The sequence below is a fragment of the Ostrea edulis genome, chromosome 1 (genome assembly GCF_947568905.1).
Source record: "Ostrea edulis chromosome 1, xbOstEdul1.1, whole genome shotgun sequence".
In the NCBI taxonomy this organism is placed as follows: domain Eukaryota; kingdom Metazoa; phylum Mollusca; class Bivalvia; order Ostreida; family Ostreidae; genus Ostrea; species Ostrea edulis.
Window position 1 is genome coordinate 99,199,508 of NC_079164.1, and position 20,190 is coordinate 99,219,697.

The window sequence follows — 20,190 nt, forward strand, 5'->3', positions numbered from 1 at the left end:
TTTTAAGTAGGATTTTTACAATGTTCCTTTGAAATGAGTACATCGAAAAAACATTTTTCGAAACTATCATATGGATTGATTGTTTTAACTAGAATGCAAATTTTTCTTTTTCTGGAGAGTTTCAATTTTAACTTTGATGTTTGTCCCTCTGTGGGTTCTCAGCTCGATACGTCGATAGTCACCCATCTTCTTTAGTGATAGTTTATTCAATGGAATTGACATACTTAGACAGTACGTAAAGTAGCATTAATATAGACGTGATACTGAGGTGGTTTAATATTCAACTAACTTATTTGAAGCGAACAGCAGTGTCACATAAGTGCATATCAATTGCTAGAAGCTTAAAGCAAATTTCCAGACATGAATTATGAAGGGCTGCTCCGAGATTTGGTGAAGGCGTCAGTCCAAATATTCAGCTGTGCCGAATCTCGACCGAGATTAAGATCTGTGTACATACACTGTGTGCAGCATCTCCTGTTGATAGTGGCCCCTTCAACATTTTAATCATCTTTCGTTGATACTAGTGGCCCCTTCAACATTTTAATCATCTTTCGTTGATACTAGTGGCCCCTTCAACATTTTAATCATCTTTCGTTGATACTAGTGGCCCCTTCAACATTTTAATCATCTTTCGTTGATACTAGTGGCCCCTTCAACATTTTAATCATCTTTCGTTGATACTAGTGGCCCCTTCAACATTTTAATCATCTTTCGTTGATACTAGTGGCCCCTTCAACATTTTAATCATCTTTCGTTGATACTAGTGGCCCCTTCAACATTTTAATCATCTTTCGTTGATACTAGTGGCCCCTTCAACATTGTAATCATCTTTCGTTGATACTAGTGGCCCCTTCAACATTTTAATCATCTTTCGTTGATACTAGTGGCCCCTTCAACATTTTAATCATCTTTCGTTGATACTAGTGGCCCCTTCAACATTTTAATCATCTTTCGTTGATACTAGTGGCCCCTTCAACATTTTAATCATCTTTCGTTGATACTAGTGGCCCCTTCAACATTGTAATCATCTTTCGTTGATACTAGTGGCCCCTTCAACATTGTAATCATCTTTCGTTGATACTAGTGGCCCCTTCAACATTGTAATCATCTTTCGTTGATACTAGTGGCCCCTTCAACATTTTAATCATCTTTCGTTGATACTAGTGGCCCCTTCAACATTTTAATCATCTTTCGTTGATACTAGCGGCCCCTTCAACATTGTAATCCAGAAACAGATCACAGGTTCTCGGTTCTTAATACATAAATATTATAATTTGAAGAACAACTAAGAATATTCTGAACCCAGACCATGTAGATCGAGTGCACGACTAAACAGCATACCAATTCTTAACCCTTTAAACGACTACATTAAAAGGCATATAGCAGTGCGGCACCTCTAATTAAATTCTCACTTTCTAATTTGGACTACGTGATAAAAAATATATCAAGTTATAAACTCTTTGCTCTTCAAAATAATGTTAAATATGAAATTCAGCCTAGCCTATCAGGGACAGAAATTTATCATTGTTATCTATGAACTTTGACAGGGGAAATTCGAACGGCAGGTGCACCGCTAATCATTTGGCAACGGATTAAAACAAATGAAAAACTCGGGTTAAGATCAATTAACAATTCAAATCTGGTCATAAAAATTATATACTTGTTCATGATCTTCCCATTTGTATATATCTACCGGTCTACTCGCAGGCTTTTGATGTGGGCAGCTGTGCACGCGTTTTGAAATCTTGCCCGAGAAACTCGCTCGAACTACTTCCGGTTTCGATTTCTAGTTTCATGTTATGATAGGATATGTATTTCATTTAGACCTACAGTTCAACTAAGGTGAGAGAGTTAATTTGTGAAGGTAAAAATAACGGGAAATCCTGTTAAAAGAGTTGACGCAAACAAGGGATTTCAAAATCTTTCTGGGAGGTTTTGCACACTGGTTATTGAGGAGTGGAGGAGGAATGTGCCGTGTGCCAAGTTCCTGACTCGGAGTGTTACGTGAAACAGACCACCTTATCTAGCTATGAGAAACAGGCAGACGACACAGTAAAGACATGGGCGAAATCACGGGTAATTATAATGATTTCCTGGGATGTTGAAATCAGCGATTTTAAAAATCCGATGTATCGTTGCTGTTGCCATGCATTTAGTTTAACAGTTTCTTGTTGACATTCAGTATAAAATTTACGTCTTATTTTTTAAGCGAAACTCGGTAGACAATTTTGTGATAAAGAATATCAATAAAATTATTATTAACAAAATGTTTTTTGAAGAGACTTAACAAAGCTGCTTGATATGGACTAGCTGATACTCAGAGGAATCCTGAAGGATTGGTCTATATTCATAATATTGTGTAATTTGCTATTAAGTTGTTTTTTCCCTATTGTTAAGGATTGGTCAGTTTACTTAGATATTAATGGAGGTTATTGTTGTACATAATCAGTGAATGTTTCTTTGAACTTAATTTTTTTTTTTAGATGATTCAAATGACTACTTAACATGTGGAAAATGTTTATCAGAATTCCCACTGAAGAACATAGTAACATTTATTGAGCACAAAAAGAAAGATTGTGATGTCATATCAATTGAGGACAAAGAACCAGGTAAAAAGCTTAAAATTCTGTGGACTATTTTTTTCTCCAGTACAGAATCAAAATCGTGTGTGAACTGTAAATAGATATAAATTACTGGTAAATTTTCATCCCACCTTTCACATTATAAATCTTCATCCCTGTAGTGCTAAGTATGATGTTTGGATTACTGATATTTATCTTATGACAGGTCTGCTTTGTTCTGCCTGTTCTAAAGGATTCATGACAGCAGTAGGACTTCTCAAGCATGCAAAAATATCTCACAATCTGCAGCTCTTCCTGGAAAGCGGGCCATATAGTAATGGAATCCTTGCATCCAGTAAGAGAAATGAAAGTTTGGATGTGAATAATGAGACTCCAGTAAATCTTGTAACACGGCCCAGTGCAGTACCTCAGGATGATGTAGAGAGAGATGGTAAAAAGGCCCAGGAAAACCCCTCCCTCTCTGGCTTAGTATCCACAAGTGATATATCGGAATATTGTCTTAATGGACTTTGTTCAGGTGCTGATAATCCTACAGTTTCCAAGGTAACCGTTTCTCCAAACACTTCACCAAAAGATTCTCCATCATTAACGAGAAATACTCCAAAACAGTTCAGTACTGAAAATCTTACAAGTGTCCAGATTAGTCCGGTCCAGTCAGATGCTTGCAGTGGCACGGTCGTACGGAATCCTGATACCACGTACCCTGGAAACACAGGTGATAATTCTCCAGAAGAAGCACTCGGGGAGAGTAGAGAAGACGTAACAGAGGAGGCTGTAGAGGGTGAAGATGCCTGTTGTTCCAGTCAGAAATGCGGGGTCACAGTCATCCCAGGAACCCACGAAAGCCTCAAAAAGTGCTGCTATGCAGTGGCTCCTAAAAAACGGAAGAGACATATGGAGACTAAGCACATGTCATCATATTGGAGAACAAGATTGAACAGGAGGCGGATGCTAAACGCGAGGGACACTTTTCCACGAAGGCCCACTAACAGAAGTCAAGGCACAATCTACATTGACTTGAAGCCGGAAAGTGGAGTTGTCTCAACAACACACTCTGAAAATAAAACTTACACAGATACGACAAGGACAACAAATTTAAACGACAGCTCCAGAGACAGCATGGGAATTCATGTGACAGGCATGACAAGGGATTCGACATCCAAAGCAAATTCACAGAAACCAAACAGAGGCAGTTTCCTCATAAAGCCAAGAGCAGTCTTCTCTATTCCCATTTCTTACACCATTCCAGCACAGGCTCTGGACACAGACAAAGCAATCCAACATGACACCAAATCAATCCTCGATGAAGGGTCTCTACATTCCAGTGATTCAGTGACACTCAAGGACCAGAACTCTTCCATATCTTCATCTGTCAGTGGTTATTTCTCTTTAAACTCAAGCAGCGCTGCTACCTCCGTGACATCAGAATCTCACATTTATGGCATAGACCTTCCATCCCTTATTTCCCGGGCTACTAGACAATTTAATCTGGTTCCTGGCTCTTCAGAGTGTGGGGAAATAAGTGATAAAGATCCGCAGTACCTTGAAGATGGCGACGGAAAACTGGGACGAAAGAGACGGTACCCAACTACAAAGCCCTACAAATGTGAGCAGTGTGACAATGCTTTCAATCAGAGAATTCACCTGAAGAAACACATGAGTAAACACACAGGTAAAAAGAAAACTGTCCACTTCACTTTGTAGTTACAGTATAACTCATTTATAAGGAAATTGGTTATAAAGGAAGTATTGTAAATGAGAAATACTTTTAAAATCACTTGCCATTTCACTTCCTTTTTAACCTTTGTAAGAGAGCATGGATGGAAGGTTAGCAGGAATTCCCATTAGACATCAATGTCAAGGTTACCCAAATTATGTAAAATTAGTAAAAATGTCACTTCACAAATCTGTTATGTTGCCAAAATTCATGTAGCTTTGTAAATGTTCAATAGTTAGATGAAGTTATGAATGTTATTACTATAAATATAGACGACACCCCCACCCCACCACCCCACCCCCACCCCTTTATTGTCACATGATGGTATCAGTCAGGTGACCCAATATTTATATATTACAAACTTCCTACAATAAATGACTTTGACACTTGTAGAAGCTGCCATAGCATTAGAATGTAAAGCATAGTCAGGTTTACTTGCAAAATGCTGGGGATGTCATAATGACAGAAATCCTAGCATCTTTAACATTACCTGTAGAAATAAAGAACATTCTTAGATTTGAGGGAATGTTTTGCAAATAATGATCCTTTATAATATAGCACCAAAATAATACCTAATTCCCTTAGCAAGGTTTGCAGAGATGTACGTTTCCTCTCCTTTATTCACACAAAATATCGGCAAACGATTCCCCTCTTCAACTTGCACCTATAATTAGTCATTGTTTACACATAAATAATTTTCTTATATTCTAAATGCCGATGTGCATTAGGGGCAATTTCAAGGTAACAAAATAATATCAAAATTACTGCAGCACATACTATATATATATTTTTAAAAAAATGGAGATATATACAATATCAAAGAAAAAAAATAAATAATAATTTTACATGAATTTGACAAGTAGATTTACTCATATACAGCTTAACACTTGATAACAGTAGTAAATAACGACAAAATGTGACATTTTGCCTGTGATACAATTATAGACCTGTGAGTCATGATGTACTTTTTCATTGTGACATCACATACTTAGAAGTGCGCTGAGGTACATTTTCTGTATGACACTGTGATTTTTCTTGGGATTTGCCTTATCTAAGCTGTGTAATTATCCCCACTTATCAATTTCACACAGGTGGAATTGACGTGTTCTGACCTCAGTCAAAATAGTGAAATCTTATCACATGTTTAAATGGTTATGTAACAAGAAATGTTCATATAAGGATCCACACGGGTAATTATTTTATACTGTCACATGATTCATATAAGGATTCACACGGGTAATTATTTTATACTGTCACATGATTCATATAAAGATTTACACAGGTAACAATTATTTCCAAATATCAGATATTTTAAGTTTACGATGCAAAATATAACATTGTTGAATCAAGTATAATTTTAAAAATTTGGCTATTCGGTATAACTTCCTTCTGGATATGAAGAATTACCTTTTAGTTAATTATAAACGAATGTAAGATGTTCCCAGAAATTCCTTATAAGTAGGTTTTACTGTACTGGATATTCAGTTTTGATTTAAGGTATTCAATGTATAATGACCATATCTCATATCTAATAAATGGATGGTGGAATATTTGTAATCATGGTATCATTTTGAAGGGTTCATCAAATAAAAATAATCCACCATAGGAATTTTCAAAATTTTGTTTCATGCTTGATTTATTTCACCTAGAATTTAACATTGAAGTATATGGGAAAAGCATGTTTTATTACAATATTTTAAAAACAAATTATATTTTCATACTAATCTCTTGGTAGAAAGTTACATACACTTTCTTTTTATGAAAATATGAAATAAAATTAATCATTGACCACACACATTTTTAGAAAATTAGATTTTTCTTTAATTTACAAAGGACAGACAACTCTTCCAAAAAGAGTTAAGTGCAAAAAGATCAGCTTCTAATCATTTACCAGTCATGTGAATTTCATCTGCTTCACTTTCATCATTATTTAACAATAAACTTTTATGTTGATCTAAGTCGTTCAGAATTGTTCATTATCCTTTCATTATACATGGAATACCTTAATTCCCATTTTGATTTTTTGTGTAGGTGCATGTTTTGTAAATACAAGAGTCTCCTGTTTTAGGCATCAAACCTTTCAAATGTCAGCAGTGTGATTACTCTACAGTGGAGAGAAGCCACCTCAAGGTTCATATAAGGATCCACACGGGTAATTATTTTATACTGTCACATGATTCATATAAGGATTCACACGGGTAATTATTTTATACTGTCACATGATTCATATAAAGATTTACACAGGTAACAATTATTTTATACTGTCACATGATTCATATAAGGATTTACACAGGTAACAATTATTTTATACTGTCACATGATTCATATAAGGATTTACACAGGTAACAATTATTTTATACTGTCACATGATTCATATAAGGATTTACACAGGTAACAATTATTTTATACTGTCACATGATTCATATAAGGATTTACACAGGTAACAATTATTTTATACTGTCACATGATTCATATAAAGATTTACACAGCTAGGTAACAATTAACAGCTTAAAAACTATAAATTAGATATTAAGATATCATATCATAGACCCATTCGTTACTTTAAACAGAACAGCCTCTCTTTGACTTTGACAACGCTCCATATTTGGTAATAGTTACGTGAACAGGTGGTACAGTACTTTAAAACTGGATTGAACTAGTTTGCAACAAATATGTATTCATTGTCGAGGGTGAAAATGAAGCTAATTAAACCTGCAATTTTAAATAAATACTGGTTTAAAATGATTGTGTTTATCACTCAGAGCAAAACATTAAAAATTTAATGTCATTGTTTATGAAGGTATACACATTTTTAATTAATTATAGCATACTATTTAGATTGCATGTAGGAATTTGCCATGTTTATAAAACAGTATTCAATGATAATCTGTAACACATGCTTATTTTTAGGGGAGAAACCCTTCAAATGCACATTTTGTGAATATGCAACAGCACAGAACAGTACTCTGAAAATTCACTTAAAACGACATCATGGCCGCCAAAGGCCCGAACTAGAGAAGGAGGGAGAACAGTCTCCTAAAACTCCCCAAGCAGCAGCAACCAATCCAAGTGGTGTTACCATGGAAACAAGTCAAGATGGTTGCTTTTCTACTAATACAAATACTTAATCAAAGAAGAACTTGTAAACTGACAACCTTCTTGGGTTATTTGTGATGAATTAGTGGCACAATTAGCAATATACCAATGTATTAACTGAGTTGTTTTTGTGTGTGACTGAACTCAGTGACCATTATAACTTGTTTCAGATTTGTTTTTACGAGAGATTTCTTTTTACAATCAATTAGTTATACATGTAGCTTAAGTGCTTAATTAAATATACAGTGAAACATCTCACCCACCCACCCCTAAAATTGACTGATTTTGGAAGTCACAGTCAGTATCATTCTATGTGAACTTCTCTGATCAACATTTTGTCAAGAGCCTGTCATCCTGGTGTCAACAAGAACCAGTTGACCAATTTCTACCAAAACTCAAAAGCATTCTAAGAAAAGGACACTCAAGTTTAGGACAGTGTACCCTTTCAAGGAGAGATAATTAAGACATAGTGAAAATGAAATGGGTGTTTTAAAGATGAATGAATACTTCATAATAATGGCAGACTTCCTTTCAAACAAAAGAATAAATATCAATGGTTACCTCAGTGGTTGATGTCTGCCTGTTGATCTGCAGATCATGAGTTCAAATCTCACAGGGGATTTAGCCCCCTTCTCTCACGAAGGCTCAAGTGTGTTCAAACCATGGTCCCCAAGACCTGGATGGGGCCACAGTAGGATTTAAAGCTTTACATTGGAGAGTTCTTTAAAATTTTAGTCTTTTAAAGTTTAAATGCAAGCATCTATGTTGAGAAGATTCAAGTGTGTTCACAACTTCTTGGGTGCTCCTTGAACTTGGGTGAGGTGACTGTTTTACATAGGAATATATGGTCGGCATCTGTCTCAGAAGAAACATAAGTAAGATTCAGATCAGGAGCCAGGGTAGGACTACAATAGTGTTATAAGGTTTCACATGTGTTCATGTGTTCACATGGACATCTTGTTTTATTTTGAGATAGATAGTTAAGGAAAGCATTTAGGGGGAAACACAATCTTATCTAGCAAGTTACAGTTCACTGTCTTTTTAAAAGAAATGTGTAATCCAGTGTTCAGGGACGATTCAAGAGGCAATTTATTGCGGAGGGCAGATGTGTGTATTTGAACCTGTGTATTTATTGATGCAACTTATTTATTTTGCTTATTTTTTAGATTCTTGATCCTTGTTGTCTGAGGTTTTTTAGCTTTTTTTTTAGGATGGGGCCACAAGGGGGGATCAAAGTTTTACATACAAATATATAGGGAAAAACTTTAAAAATCTCCTTCTCAAGAACCACTAAGCCAGAAAAGCTGAGATTTACATGAAAGCTTCCTGACACAATGCAGATTCAAGTTTGTTCAAATCATGGGCCCCTGGGTTTGGATGGGGCCACAATAGGGGATCAAAGTTTTACATACAAATATATAGGAAAAATCTTTAAAGATCTTCTTCTCAAGAACCACTGAGTCAGAAAAGCTGATTTTTACATGAAAACTTTCTGACATAGTGCAGATTCAAGTTTGTACAAATCATGGCCCCCGGGGATAGGATGGGGCCCCAAGGGGGGATCAAAGTTTTGCACACAAATATATAGGGAAAAACTTTAAAAATCTTCTTCTCAAGAACCACTAAGCCAGAAAAGCTGAGATTTACATGAAAGCTTCCTGACATAATGCAGATTCAAGTTTGTTCAAATCATGGGCCCCTGGGGTTGGATGGGGCCACAATAGGGGATCAAAGTTTTACATACAAATATATAGGAAAAATCTTTAAAGATCTTCTTCTCAAGAACCATTAAGCCAGAAAAGCTGAGATTTACATGAAAGCTTCCTGACATAATGCAGATTCAAGTTTGTTCAAATCATGGGCTCCGGGGGTTGGATGGGGCCACAATAGGGGATCAAAGTTTTACATACAAATATATAGGAAAAATCTTCTTCTCAAGAACCACTGAGCCAGAAAAGCTGATTTTTACATGAAAACTTTCTGACATAGTACAGATTCAAGTTTGTTCAAATCATGGCCCCCGGGGATAAGATGGGGCCCCAAGGGGGGATCAAAGTTTTACACACAAATATATAGGGAAAATCTTTAAAAATCTTCTTCTCAAGAATAGCAAAGCTGTGATTAATCATATTTATATGGAAGCATCTTCAGGTAGTGTAAATTCAAGTTTGTTCAAGTCATGCCCCCAGGGGGGTAGGGAGGGGCCACAATAGGGGTTCAAAGTTTGACATTGAAATATTTAAAAAAATATATGTTCAAAAATCTTCATCTCAAGAAGAACATAGTAATGATTAGTCATTTTAATGTAAAAGCATTATCAGGTAGTGCAGATTAAAATTTGTGGAATTCATGGTCCCCTGGCGAAGGTTGGGGCCACATAGAAGATCGATATTTTTTTTTATTTTTTTTTTTTTTTTTTACATGGGAATATATAAGGAGGAGTGTTTAAGAAATTTTACATGGGAATATATAGGAAAAAATGTAGATAAATTTTCAATTTTTTCTGCTCTTGTTAATTTTGCATCCAAATAAATCTAGTGATATAATTTCATTTTTGTCTTCATTTACAAATTAAGAAGGAGAAAACTCGCCGTTGATTCCTTTTGAACAACTTGGTGAATATCATTAATCTTGGCACCAAAAATCTTTGACTGAAGGGCATTCAATTGTTATAATTACACACTTAATGCACATATTTACAACGTGTATGACCCCCTATTGATTTTCTGGTCACACCTGCCATGTTGGGTTTAAAACATAAACACTCTTTTCTCAGGTGAGCGATGTGGCCCATGGGCCTCTTGTTTATATTTTACCATGTCAGTGAAGGAAGATCAGAAAATTTTATTTCAAGTCAAATTTTATGCACAAATAAATAATTTTATAGAGTTTCCAACCCTGGGCTAATACTGAGGACTCTTTCAGTAGGACTCAAAGTATTTGAAGGAGAAAAATAAATTTTAGAAAAGTTGGTGAAACAAAATGTTCAACCAATGTTTATGTTGTTGTGCTTATTATTATATTTACATGTACATTGTTTTAATTTGGTTTATAGCTTTATTTAATTAAAGATAGCCTGAAATCTACAAAGCTGCTCTCCTCAACATATAAACAAGTAAATCTCTATCTCTCTGTATGGGTCTTTTAATCCAGTCAGTGGACACTAATGATTTTGTTGGGTTGAATCATTGACTACTCCATCATGCAGATAGTATAACTTGATGAAATTCCTGTCTCTTTTGATCAATTGCAAGTTTTCAGATATACTTAATTGCATCCATGAATAAATGCATTTAAATTTAGAGCTTATCTATGAATCTTTTTTCCCCCTATAACATGATAATCCTAATTGATCAGGTTTATTGGTAGGCTAATTTTTAATTTTGCTTCAACCCCCTGAAGTTTAAGGGGGTATACTGGATTCACCCTGTCCATCCGATGACATAATTTGTCCATAGATTATCTTTAACATCAATGGATAGATTTGATTAAGACTGTGTATATTTTATATGAATATTGAAATGGTGCACCTGCTATTTTGATTGAGATTTCCCACCATCCAGTGTGCCCTGCACGGGGAGGGGGGTGTATTAGTCCCATTAGGGCAGTTCTACTTAATTTTACTTTAAGGGAACATTATCTGTGATTTTGTCACCAAAAAATTGAATTTAATGAATTAATTATTTCAAACATTTAAATTTTAACCTCAAAACAGGCACATGAATATGTGATTTTGGTGATTAAATAATTATTGTCTTGCAAAACAATACTTCGTAATATATTTTTTTACACTAAAAGTGGTTATCTAATGTAGTTTTGTTAGGTTTCTCTTGTTTTTCTACAAAATAAAAATGTTTTTATTAATCGTTAATATATATTCCTGTGCCATTGAGAGATTTTGAAGGAAAAAATGGTTGCCATCACTTTTACATCTTGTACCCCTTTAACATTGTAATACTGGTTTATCAGTAGGTTGATTTTTAATTTTGTTTTAACATGGTGAACTGTATTTTATCAATAGCTATTTTTATTTTTATTTAATTTAAAAATGATAAGCCTAATTGGTTTATGATTAGTCATGATAATCTTTGATTTATCAATAGGCTATTTTTATGTTTACTTTAATTAACATGATAATCTTTGATTAATCACTAGGCTATTTTGATTTTAACATGATAAGTTTTGTTGTATTCTTGGGTTATATGGAGCATTACTTCAGACATATCATGAATGCATGTTATCCCATGGTCAATTATCACTGTGTAGTGGACCTGTCAAAAATAGCAGTGGGGTACCACACGGAATGCTTTACAGTAACTGTGAGTTAATTAGCGTAGTTTGTTAATTAGCGTTAGAGTTAAAGACTTGCCTTTATGGTTATACCGTTGTTATTCTACATATATTTAGTATTCCGGTTTCTCTTGTTTCCTTCTATGGTCATGGAGGATTTGAATTAGGATTCATAAAAACAAATCAAGCCACCATGAAAATTAATGATTTTACGGTATATGTATTAAATTTCATATAAAGTTTTAAGTGTACGTAGTATTATATAGGACGTACGTTATTTACGGTAAGTTGTATCCCACCTCTGATATACCCAGGGGTCCGTGTTTGCCCAACTCTCTATTTTGTATTCCTTATAGGAGTTATGAGATTGATCACTGTTCGATATCTTTACTTGTTATATGATTGTAACATATTGATTTTGGAAGTATTATAATAACATTGATTTTAAATGAGTATTATGATATCAGTGATATATAAGAATTGTTTATGATTTAGCGGACCCTCTGTGTATTATGTTATATTTACAGTTCCAATGTTTTTTACCAATTGAAATGATAGCCATTTCCTCATGAATGAGAACAATGTGCATATGAATCTTTTAATTATAGTACAACTATTTTAATGGTTGGAAATATTCCAACAGAAATGGAAATAAAATATAAATTTCATTTTTTAAAAAATACATGAGGGTATATGAAGACCAAGATCAAGAAGCGCTAATGCTCGTTGTGAAGTATGCTGGTGTAAAGCACTGCAATTCATGTCCTGGTGTTTTTTTTTTTTAAAATGTAAATTATTTTTTGAATGTTGTCCAATATTTTTAGTGCTCTGCAGATGCTTTTCTGCCCATTCTCAGCTTTGCAATTCCAGTCATGATCATGTACGACAATCGTCAGAGAGTGCACAGGAAATGTTGTGTGTTAAAAATAGTTTTACATTGTCTTACAATATGTTTACTATTCTATCATAAAACACATGTATTTAATAAATTACCAAATACAATAAGATTATTCATTTAAGACATTTTTATTCTTTTGTGTTTGTGGGTTTGGAAACTTGGAATAGATTAATTACCCTGATGGGAATAGATTGAATATTATAGGTGGACTATAGATTGAATATTAAAGGTAGATTATAGATTGAATATTATAGGCAGATTATAGATTGAATATTATAGGTGGACTATAGATTGAATATTATGGGCAGACTATAGATTGATTGAATATTATAGGGATATTATAGATTGAATATTATAGGTGGAGTATAGATTGAATATTATAGGCGGACTTTAGATTGAATATTATAGGCAGACTATAGATTGAATATTTTAGGCAGACTATAGATTGAATATTATAGGCAGATTATAGATTGAATATTATAGATGGACTATAGATTGAATATTATAGGGATATTATAGATTGAATATTATAGGTGGACTATAGATTGAATATTATAGGCAGACTATAGATTGAATATTATAGGCAGACTACAGATTGAATATTATAGGTAGACTATAGATTGAATATTATAGGCAGACTACAGATTGAATATTATAGGCAGACTATAGATTGAGTATGATAGACTATAGATTGAATATTATAGGCAGACTATAGATTGAATATTATAGGTAGACTATAGATTGAATATTATAGGCAGACTATAGATTGAATATTATAGGCAGACTATAGATTGAATATTATAGGTGGACTATAGATTGAATATTATAGGTAGACTATAGATTGAATACTATAGGCAAACTATAGATTGAATATTATAGGTAGACTATAGATTGAATATTATGGGCAGACTATAGATTGAATATTATAGGTAGACTATAGATTGAATATTATAGGTAGACTATAGATTGAATATTAGGCCAAGTAAAATTAATTAGTAGATTATCATTCCCGCCCGCTCCTCGAAAATCGCCCCACCCCGATTTTTTTTATTTTTCAAAATTACAATTTCCGGATATTTTTATGTCCAGTCCGGTATCGTAAACGTACTTTGTTTCACTTTGCCTTTTAGAAACCCAAATACACATGTAATTATGATTTATAAAGCCTTTTCTCAATGAGAGAAGGCATTTTCGAGGTCAAGAATACCATGGCAAAAAATAAAAAATAAAATCCTCCTACCCGCCCCATTTTTTTGTGAAGTTTGAATGATAATCTACTAATTAATTTTACTTGGCCTTATAGGCAGACTATAGATTGGATATTACAGGGAGACTATAGATTGATTATTATAGGTAGACTATAGATTGAATATTATAGGCAGACTATAGATTGAGTATGATAGACTATAGATTGAATATTATAAGCAGACTAGAGATTATGAAAGACTATAGATTGAATATTATAGGCAGACTATAGATTGAGTATGTTATTATACCTCAGTATGAGAATTCTATGCAATGCGTAATCTGATTGATCTAGACAGTCACGTGCCAGGGAACACAAAACTTCATATCTCCCTCTCAAACATCATATCTCCTTATCATATGGGCAGCTTCGTGCATTTTCCATAAATTTAACGTCAAAGTAGACGAAGTGTATTGTGACGTCACAATAAGTCCGAGTCATTCTACTTTCATAGTTCGTAAGGCACAAAATATGCGGGTCTCTGATATACAGTTTTAAAATCGACTGATTTTGGTTGATATAAAAACATGCAAGTAAATCAGCATTCAAGGAGAATGGAAATACAAAAACTGGCTATCATATCACTGTATTTCGCTGTTTGTACCTTCTATATATACGTTGACGGCGCGATGTTACTGTTGGGGCGATCTCAGCTACATACATGTATGATGTATAGATAAGTAAACTCCAATCTCAAATACAATTTTGTAGTCTTGCTTTGTTTCGGTATAATAAACAATTTATTGCATGAATGTTCGGGAGATATGAAGATTTATTCACCCAAGAAAAATCATATTCCCCTCGGGCGTTGCCCTCGGGGAATATGATTTTTCTTGGGTGAATAAATCTTCATATCTCCCTCACTATCATGCAATAAATGTATAATAGACTATAGATTGAATATTATAGGTAGACTTTAGATTGAATATTATAGGCAGACTATAGATTGAATATTATAGGCAGACTACAGATTGAATATTATAGGTAGATTATATTGACTGCCATAGTAGATGTAGATTGAATATTTTGATAGGTTGAATATTCTAGAAGAAACAGATTTAAGTATCTTGATAAGAATAAATTGAATACCCTCGGTCGGATAAACACAGTAGGAGTTAGTAGAAGGAATGCCCTACTAGGAGTAGATGTACTATCACTAGGAGTAGATGTAATGTCACTAGGTGTAGATACACTGTCACTAGGAGTAGATGTACTATCACTAGGAGTAGATGTACTATCACTAGGAGTAGATGTACTATCACTAGGAGTAGATGTACTGTCACTAGGAGTAGATGTACTATCACTAGGAGTAGATGTAGAGTCACTAGGAGTAGATGTACTATCACTAGGAGTAGATGTAGTATCACTAGGAGTAGATGTACTATCACTAGGAGTAGATGTAGTATCACTAGGAGTAAATGTAGTATCACTAGGTGTAGATACACTGTCACTAGGAGTAGATGTACTATCACTAGGAGTAGATGTAGTATCACTAGGAGTAGATGTAGTATCACTAGGAGTAGATGTACTATCACTAGGTGTAGATGTAGTGTCACTAGGAGTAGATGTACTATCACTAGGAGTAGATGTACTATCACTAGGAGTAGATGTACTATCACTAGGAGTAGATGTACTATCACTAGGAGTAGATGTAGTATCACTAGGAGTAGATGTAGTATCACTAGGAGTAGATGTACTATCACTAGGTGTAGATGTAGTGTCACTACGAGTAGATGTACTATCACTAGGAGTAGATGTAGTATCACTAGGAGTAGATGTACTATCACTAGGAGTAGATGTACTATCACTAGGAGTAGATGTACTATCACTAGGAGTAGATGTAGTGTCACTAGGAGTAGATGTAGTATCACTAGGAGTAGATGTACTATCACTAGGAGTAGATGTAGTGTCACTAGGAGTAGATGTAGTATCACTAGGAGTAGATGTACTATCACTAGGAGTAGATGTAGTATCACTAGGAGTAGATTTAGTATCACTAGGAGTAGATGTACTATCACTAGGAGTAGATGTACTATCACTAGGAGTAGATGTAGTATCACTAGGAGTAGATGTAGTATCACTAGGAGTAGATGTAGTATCACTAGGAGTAGATGTAGAGTCACTAGGAGTAGATGTACTATCACTAGGTGTAGATGTAGTGTCACTAGGAGTAGATGTACTATCACTAGGAGTAGATGTACTATCACTAGGAGTAGATGTACTATCACTAGGAGTAGATGTACTATCACTAGGAGTAGATGTACTGTCACTAGGTGTAGATGTAGTATCACTAGGAGTAGATGTAGTATCACTAGGAGTAGATGTACTATCACTAGGAGTAGATGTAGTGTCACTAGGAGTAGATGTACTATCACTAGGAGTAGATGTACTATCACTAGGAGTAGATGTACTATCACTACGAGTAGATGTAGTGTCACTACGAGTAGATGTACTATCACTAGGAGTAGATGTAGTATCACTAGGAGTAGATGTAGTATCACTAGGAGTAGATGTAGTGTCACTAGGAGTAGATGTAGTATCACTAGGAGTAGATGTAGTATCACTAGGAGTAGATGTAGTATCACTAGGAGTAGATGTAGTATCACTAGGAGTAGATGTAGTATCACTAGGAGTAGATGTAGTATCACTAGGAGTAGATGTACTATCACTAGGAGTAGATGTAGTGTCACTAGGAGTAGATGTAGTGTCACTAGGAGTAGATGTAGTATCACTAGGAGTAGATGTAGTATCACTAGGAGTAGATGTAGTATCACTAGGAGTAGATGTAGTATCACTAGGAGTAGATGTAGTATCACTAGGAGTAGATGTAGTATCACTAGGAGTAGATGTAGTATCACTAGGAGTAGATGTAGTATCACTAGGTGTAGATGTAGTGTCACTAGGAGTAGATGTACTATCACTAGGAGTAGATGTAGTGTCACTAGGAGTAGATGTAGTATCACTAGGAGTAGATGTACTATCACTAGGAGTAGATGTACTATCACTAGGAGTAGATGTACTATCACTAGGAGTAGATGTAGTGTCACTAGGAGTAGATGTACTATCACTAGGAGTAGATGTAGTATCACTAGGAGTAGATGTAGTATCACTAGGAGTAGATGTAGTGTCACTAGGAGTAGATGTACTATCACTAGGAGTAGATGTACTATCACTAGGAGTAGATGTAGTGTCACTAGGAGTAGATGTAGTGTCACTAGGAGTAGATGTACTATCACTAGGAGTAGATGTAGTGTCGCTAGGAGTAGATGTAGTGTCACTAGGAGTAGATGTACTATCACTAGGTGTAGATGTAGTGTCACTAGGAGTAGATGTAGTGTCACTAGGAGTAGATGTATTGTCACTAGGAGTAGATTTAGTATCACTAGGAGTAGATGTACTATCACTAGGAGTAGATGTAGTGTCACTAGGAGTAGATGTAATGTCACTAGGTGTAGATGTACTATCACTAGGAGTAGATGTAGTATCACTAGGAGTAGATGTAGAGTCACTAGGAGTAGATGTAGTATCACTAGGAGTAGATGTACTATCGCTAGGAGTAGATGTAGTGTCACTAGGAGTAGATGTACTATCACTAGGTGTAGATGTAGTATCGCTAGGAGTAGATGTAGTGTCACTAGGAGTAGATGTACTATCACTAGGTGTAGATGTAGTATCACTAGGAGTAGATGTACTATCACTAAGTGTAGATGTAGTATCACTAGGAGTAGATGTACTATCACAAGGAGTAGATGTACTATCACTAGGAGTAGATGTAGTATCACTAGGTGTAGATGTAGTGTCACTAGGAGTAGATGTACTATCACTAGGAGTAGATGTACTATCACTAGGAGTAGATGTACTATCACTAGGAGTAGATGTAGTATCACTAGGAGTAGATGTACTATCACTAGGAGTAGATGTAGTATCACTAGGTGTAGATGTAGTGTCACTAGGAGTAGATGTAGTGTCACTAGGAGTAGATGTAGTATCACTAGGAGTAGATGTACTATCACTAGGAGTAGATGTAGTATCACTAGGTGTAGATGTACTATCACTAGGAGTAGATGTACTATCACTAAGTGTAGATGTAGTGTCACTAGGAGTAGATGTACTATCACTAGGTGTAGATGTACTATCACTAGGAGTAGATGTACTATCACTAGGAGTAGATGTACTATCACTAGGAGTAGATGTAGTATCACTAGGTGTAGATGTAGTGTCACTAGGAGTAGATGTACTATTACTAGGAGTAGATGTACTATCACTAGGAGTAGATGTAGTATCACTAGGAGTAGATGTACTATCACTAGGAGTAGATGTACTATCACTAGGAGTAGATGTACTATCACTAGGAGTAGATGTAGTATCACTAGGAGTAGATTTAGTATCACTAGGAGTAGATGTAATGTCACTAGGAGTAGATGTACTATCACTAGGAGTAGATGTAATGTCACTAGGAGTAGATGTAGTATCACTAGGAGTAGATGTAGTGTCACTAGGAGTAGATGTAGTATCACTAGGAGTAGATGTACTATCACTAGGAGTAGATGTAGAGTCACTAGGAGTAGATGTAGTATCACTAGGAGTAGATGTACTATCACTAGGAGTAGATGTACTATCACTAGGAGTAGATGTACTATCACTAGGAGTAGATGTAGTATCACTAGGAGTAGATTTAGTATCACTAGGAGTAGATGTACTATCACTAGGAGTAGATGTAGTGTCACTAGGAGTAGATGTACTATCACTAGGAGTAGATGTACTATCACTAGGAGTAGATGTAGAGTCACTAGGAGTAGATGTAGTATCACTAGGAGTAGATGTACTATCACTAGGAGTAGATGTACTATCACTAGGAGTAGATGTAGAGTCACTAGGAGTAGATGTAGTGTCACTAGGAGTAGATGTACTATCACTAGGAGTAGATGTAGTATCACTAGGAGTAGATGTAGTGTCACTAGGAGTAGATGTACTATTACTAGGAGTAGATGTAGTGTCTTTAAGTGTAGATGTAGTGTCACTAGGAGTAGATGTAGTGTCACTAGGAGTAGATGTAATATCACTAGGAGTAGATGTAGTATCACTAGGAGTAGATGTAGTATCACTAGGAGTAGATGTAGTATCACTAGGAGTAGATGTAGTGTCACTAGGAGTAGATGTACTATCACTAGGAGTAGATGTACTATCACTAGGAGTAGATGTAGTGTCACTAGGAGTAGATGTACTATCACTAGGAGTAGATGTACTATTACTAGGAGTAGATGTAGTGTCTTTAAGTGTAGATGTAGTGTCACTAGGAGTAGATGTAGTGTCACTAGGAGTAGATGTAATATCACTAGGAGTAGATGTAGTATCACTAGGAGTAGATGTACTATCACTAGGAGTAGATGTAGTATCACTAGGAGTAGATGTAGTGTCACTAGGAGTAGATGTACTATCACTAGGAGTAGATGTAGTATCACTAGGAGTAGATGTAGTGTCACTAGGAGTAGATGTACTATCACTAGGAGTAGATGTACTATTACTAGGTGTAGATGTAGTATCACTAGGAGTAGATGTACTATCACTAGGAGTAGATGTAGTATCACTAGGAGTAGATGTACTATCACTAGGAGTAGATGTACTATCACTAGGAGTAGATGTAGTGTCACTAGGTGTAGATGTACTATCACTAGGAGTAGATGTACTATTACTAGGTGTAGATGTAGTATCACTAGGAGTAGATGTACTATCACTAGGAGTAGATGTACTATCACTAGGAGTAGATGTACTATCACTAGGAGTAGATGTAGTGTCACCTGGAATAGATGGAGTCTCCTACTAGGAGAATGAGTGTCCTACTAAATGTAGATGAAGTTTCACTTGAAGTAGATAGAATGCTCTGCTAGTGGTTGACGGATTATGATAGACCTTATCATGCATGTATGTTCCCACTTCATTTGCCAGTGAACATTTTGATATGGTTATCCATTACTTATACACTGGTTATAAACTTCTTATACAGTGGAGTTTCAATAATCCGTTACTTATACAGTGATTATCCATTACTTATACAGAAGTTATTCATTACTTATACAGTGGTTATCCATTACTTATACAGTAGTTATCCGTCACTTATTTAGTGGTTATCCATCACTTATACAGTGGTTATTCGTTACTTAAACAGTGAAGTCTTATTAATCCATTACTTAAGCAGTGGTTAACCATTAATTGTACAGTGATTATCCATTATACAGTGGAGTCTCATTAATCCATTACTTATACAGTGGTTATACATTACTTATTCAGTGATCATCCATTACTTATACAGTGGTTATCCTTTACTTATACTGTTGTTATCCATTATTTATGCAGTGGTTAT

The 20,190-nt window shown here is 35.1% G+C and overlaps 3 protein-coding genes across 5 annotated transcripts in view; 1 reads left to right on the top strand and 2 right to left on the bottom strand.

Annotated features, from left to right (window-relative positions):
• LOC125671020 (TOX high mobility group box family member 4-B-like) overlaps positions 1–1,775 on the bottom strand; it is a 45,980-nt gene extending 44,205 nt beyond the window's left edge. Inside the window, exon 1 of one of the 2 annotated variants that reach the window (XM_048906505.2) lies at positions 1,661–1,775. The gene's annotated coding sequence lies outside the window, so the exon portion shown is untranslated. The remainder of the gene's footprint in view (positions 1–1,660) is intronic. The other variant, XM_048906527.2, reaches the window with a different exon arrangement.
• On the top strand, positions 1,735–12,704 carry LOC125671011 (zinc finger protein 37-like). Of its 2 annotated transcripts, none has more exons than XM_048906494.2 (5): positions 1,735–2,076; positions 2,484–2,609; positions 2,788–4,254; positions 6,368–6,451; positions 7,210–12,704. In XM_048906494.2, the coding sequence occupies exons 1-5, from the start codon at positions 2,061–2,063 to the stop codon at positions 7,425–7,427; spliced, it is 1,911 nt and encodes a 636-aa protein (XP_048762451.2). In that variant the 5' UTR covers positions 1,735–2,060; the 3' UTR covers positions 7,428–12,704. The 2 variants fall into 2 exon arrangements, with proteins under 2 accessions (XP_048762451.2, XP_055996321.1); XM_056140346.1 differs by lacking the exon at positions 1,735–2,076 and adding an exon at positions 2,118–2,359.
• Positions 12,705–16,580: 3,876 nt separating this feature from the next.
• Positions 16,581–16,937, bottom strand: LOC130048481 (uncharacterized; the record flags this gene model as incomplete). The annotated part of the gene is made up of 2 exons (XM_056145283.1): positions 16,581–16,625; positions 16,896–16,937. Coding segments are annotated over 2 exons (87 nt in total), but the record flags the coding sequence as incomplete, so codon positions are not given.
• Positions 16,938–20,190: the final 3,253 nt, after the last annotated feature.

What these genes read in the sequence shown, in the direction of transcription:
- LOC125671011 (XM_048906494.2), top strand. An exon ending in AATTGAGGACAAAGAACCAG is followed by an intron (nt 2,610 to 2,787) that starts GTAAAAAGCTTA and finishes ATCTTATGACAG; the next exon opens with GTCTGCTTTGTTCTGCCTGT. An exon ending in ACACATGAGTAAACACACAG is followed by an intron (nt 4,255 to 6,367) that starts GTAAAAAGAAAA and finishes CTCCTGTTTTAG; the next exon opens with GCATCAAACCTTTCAAATGT.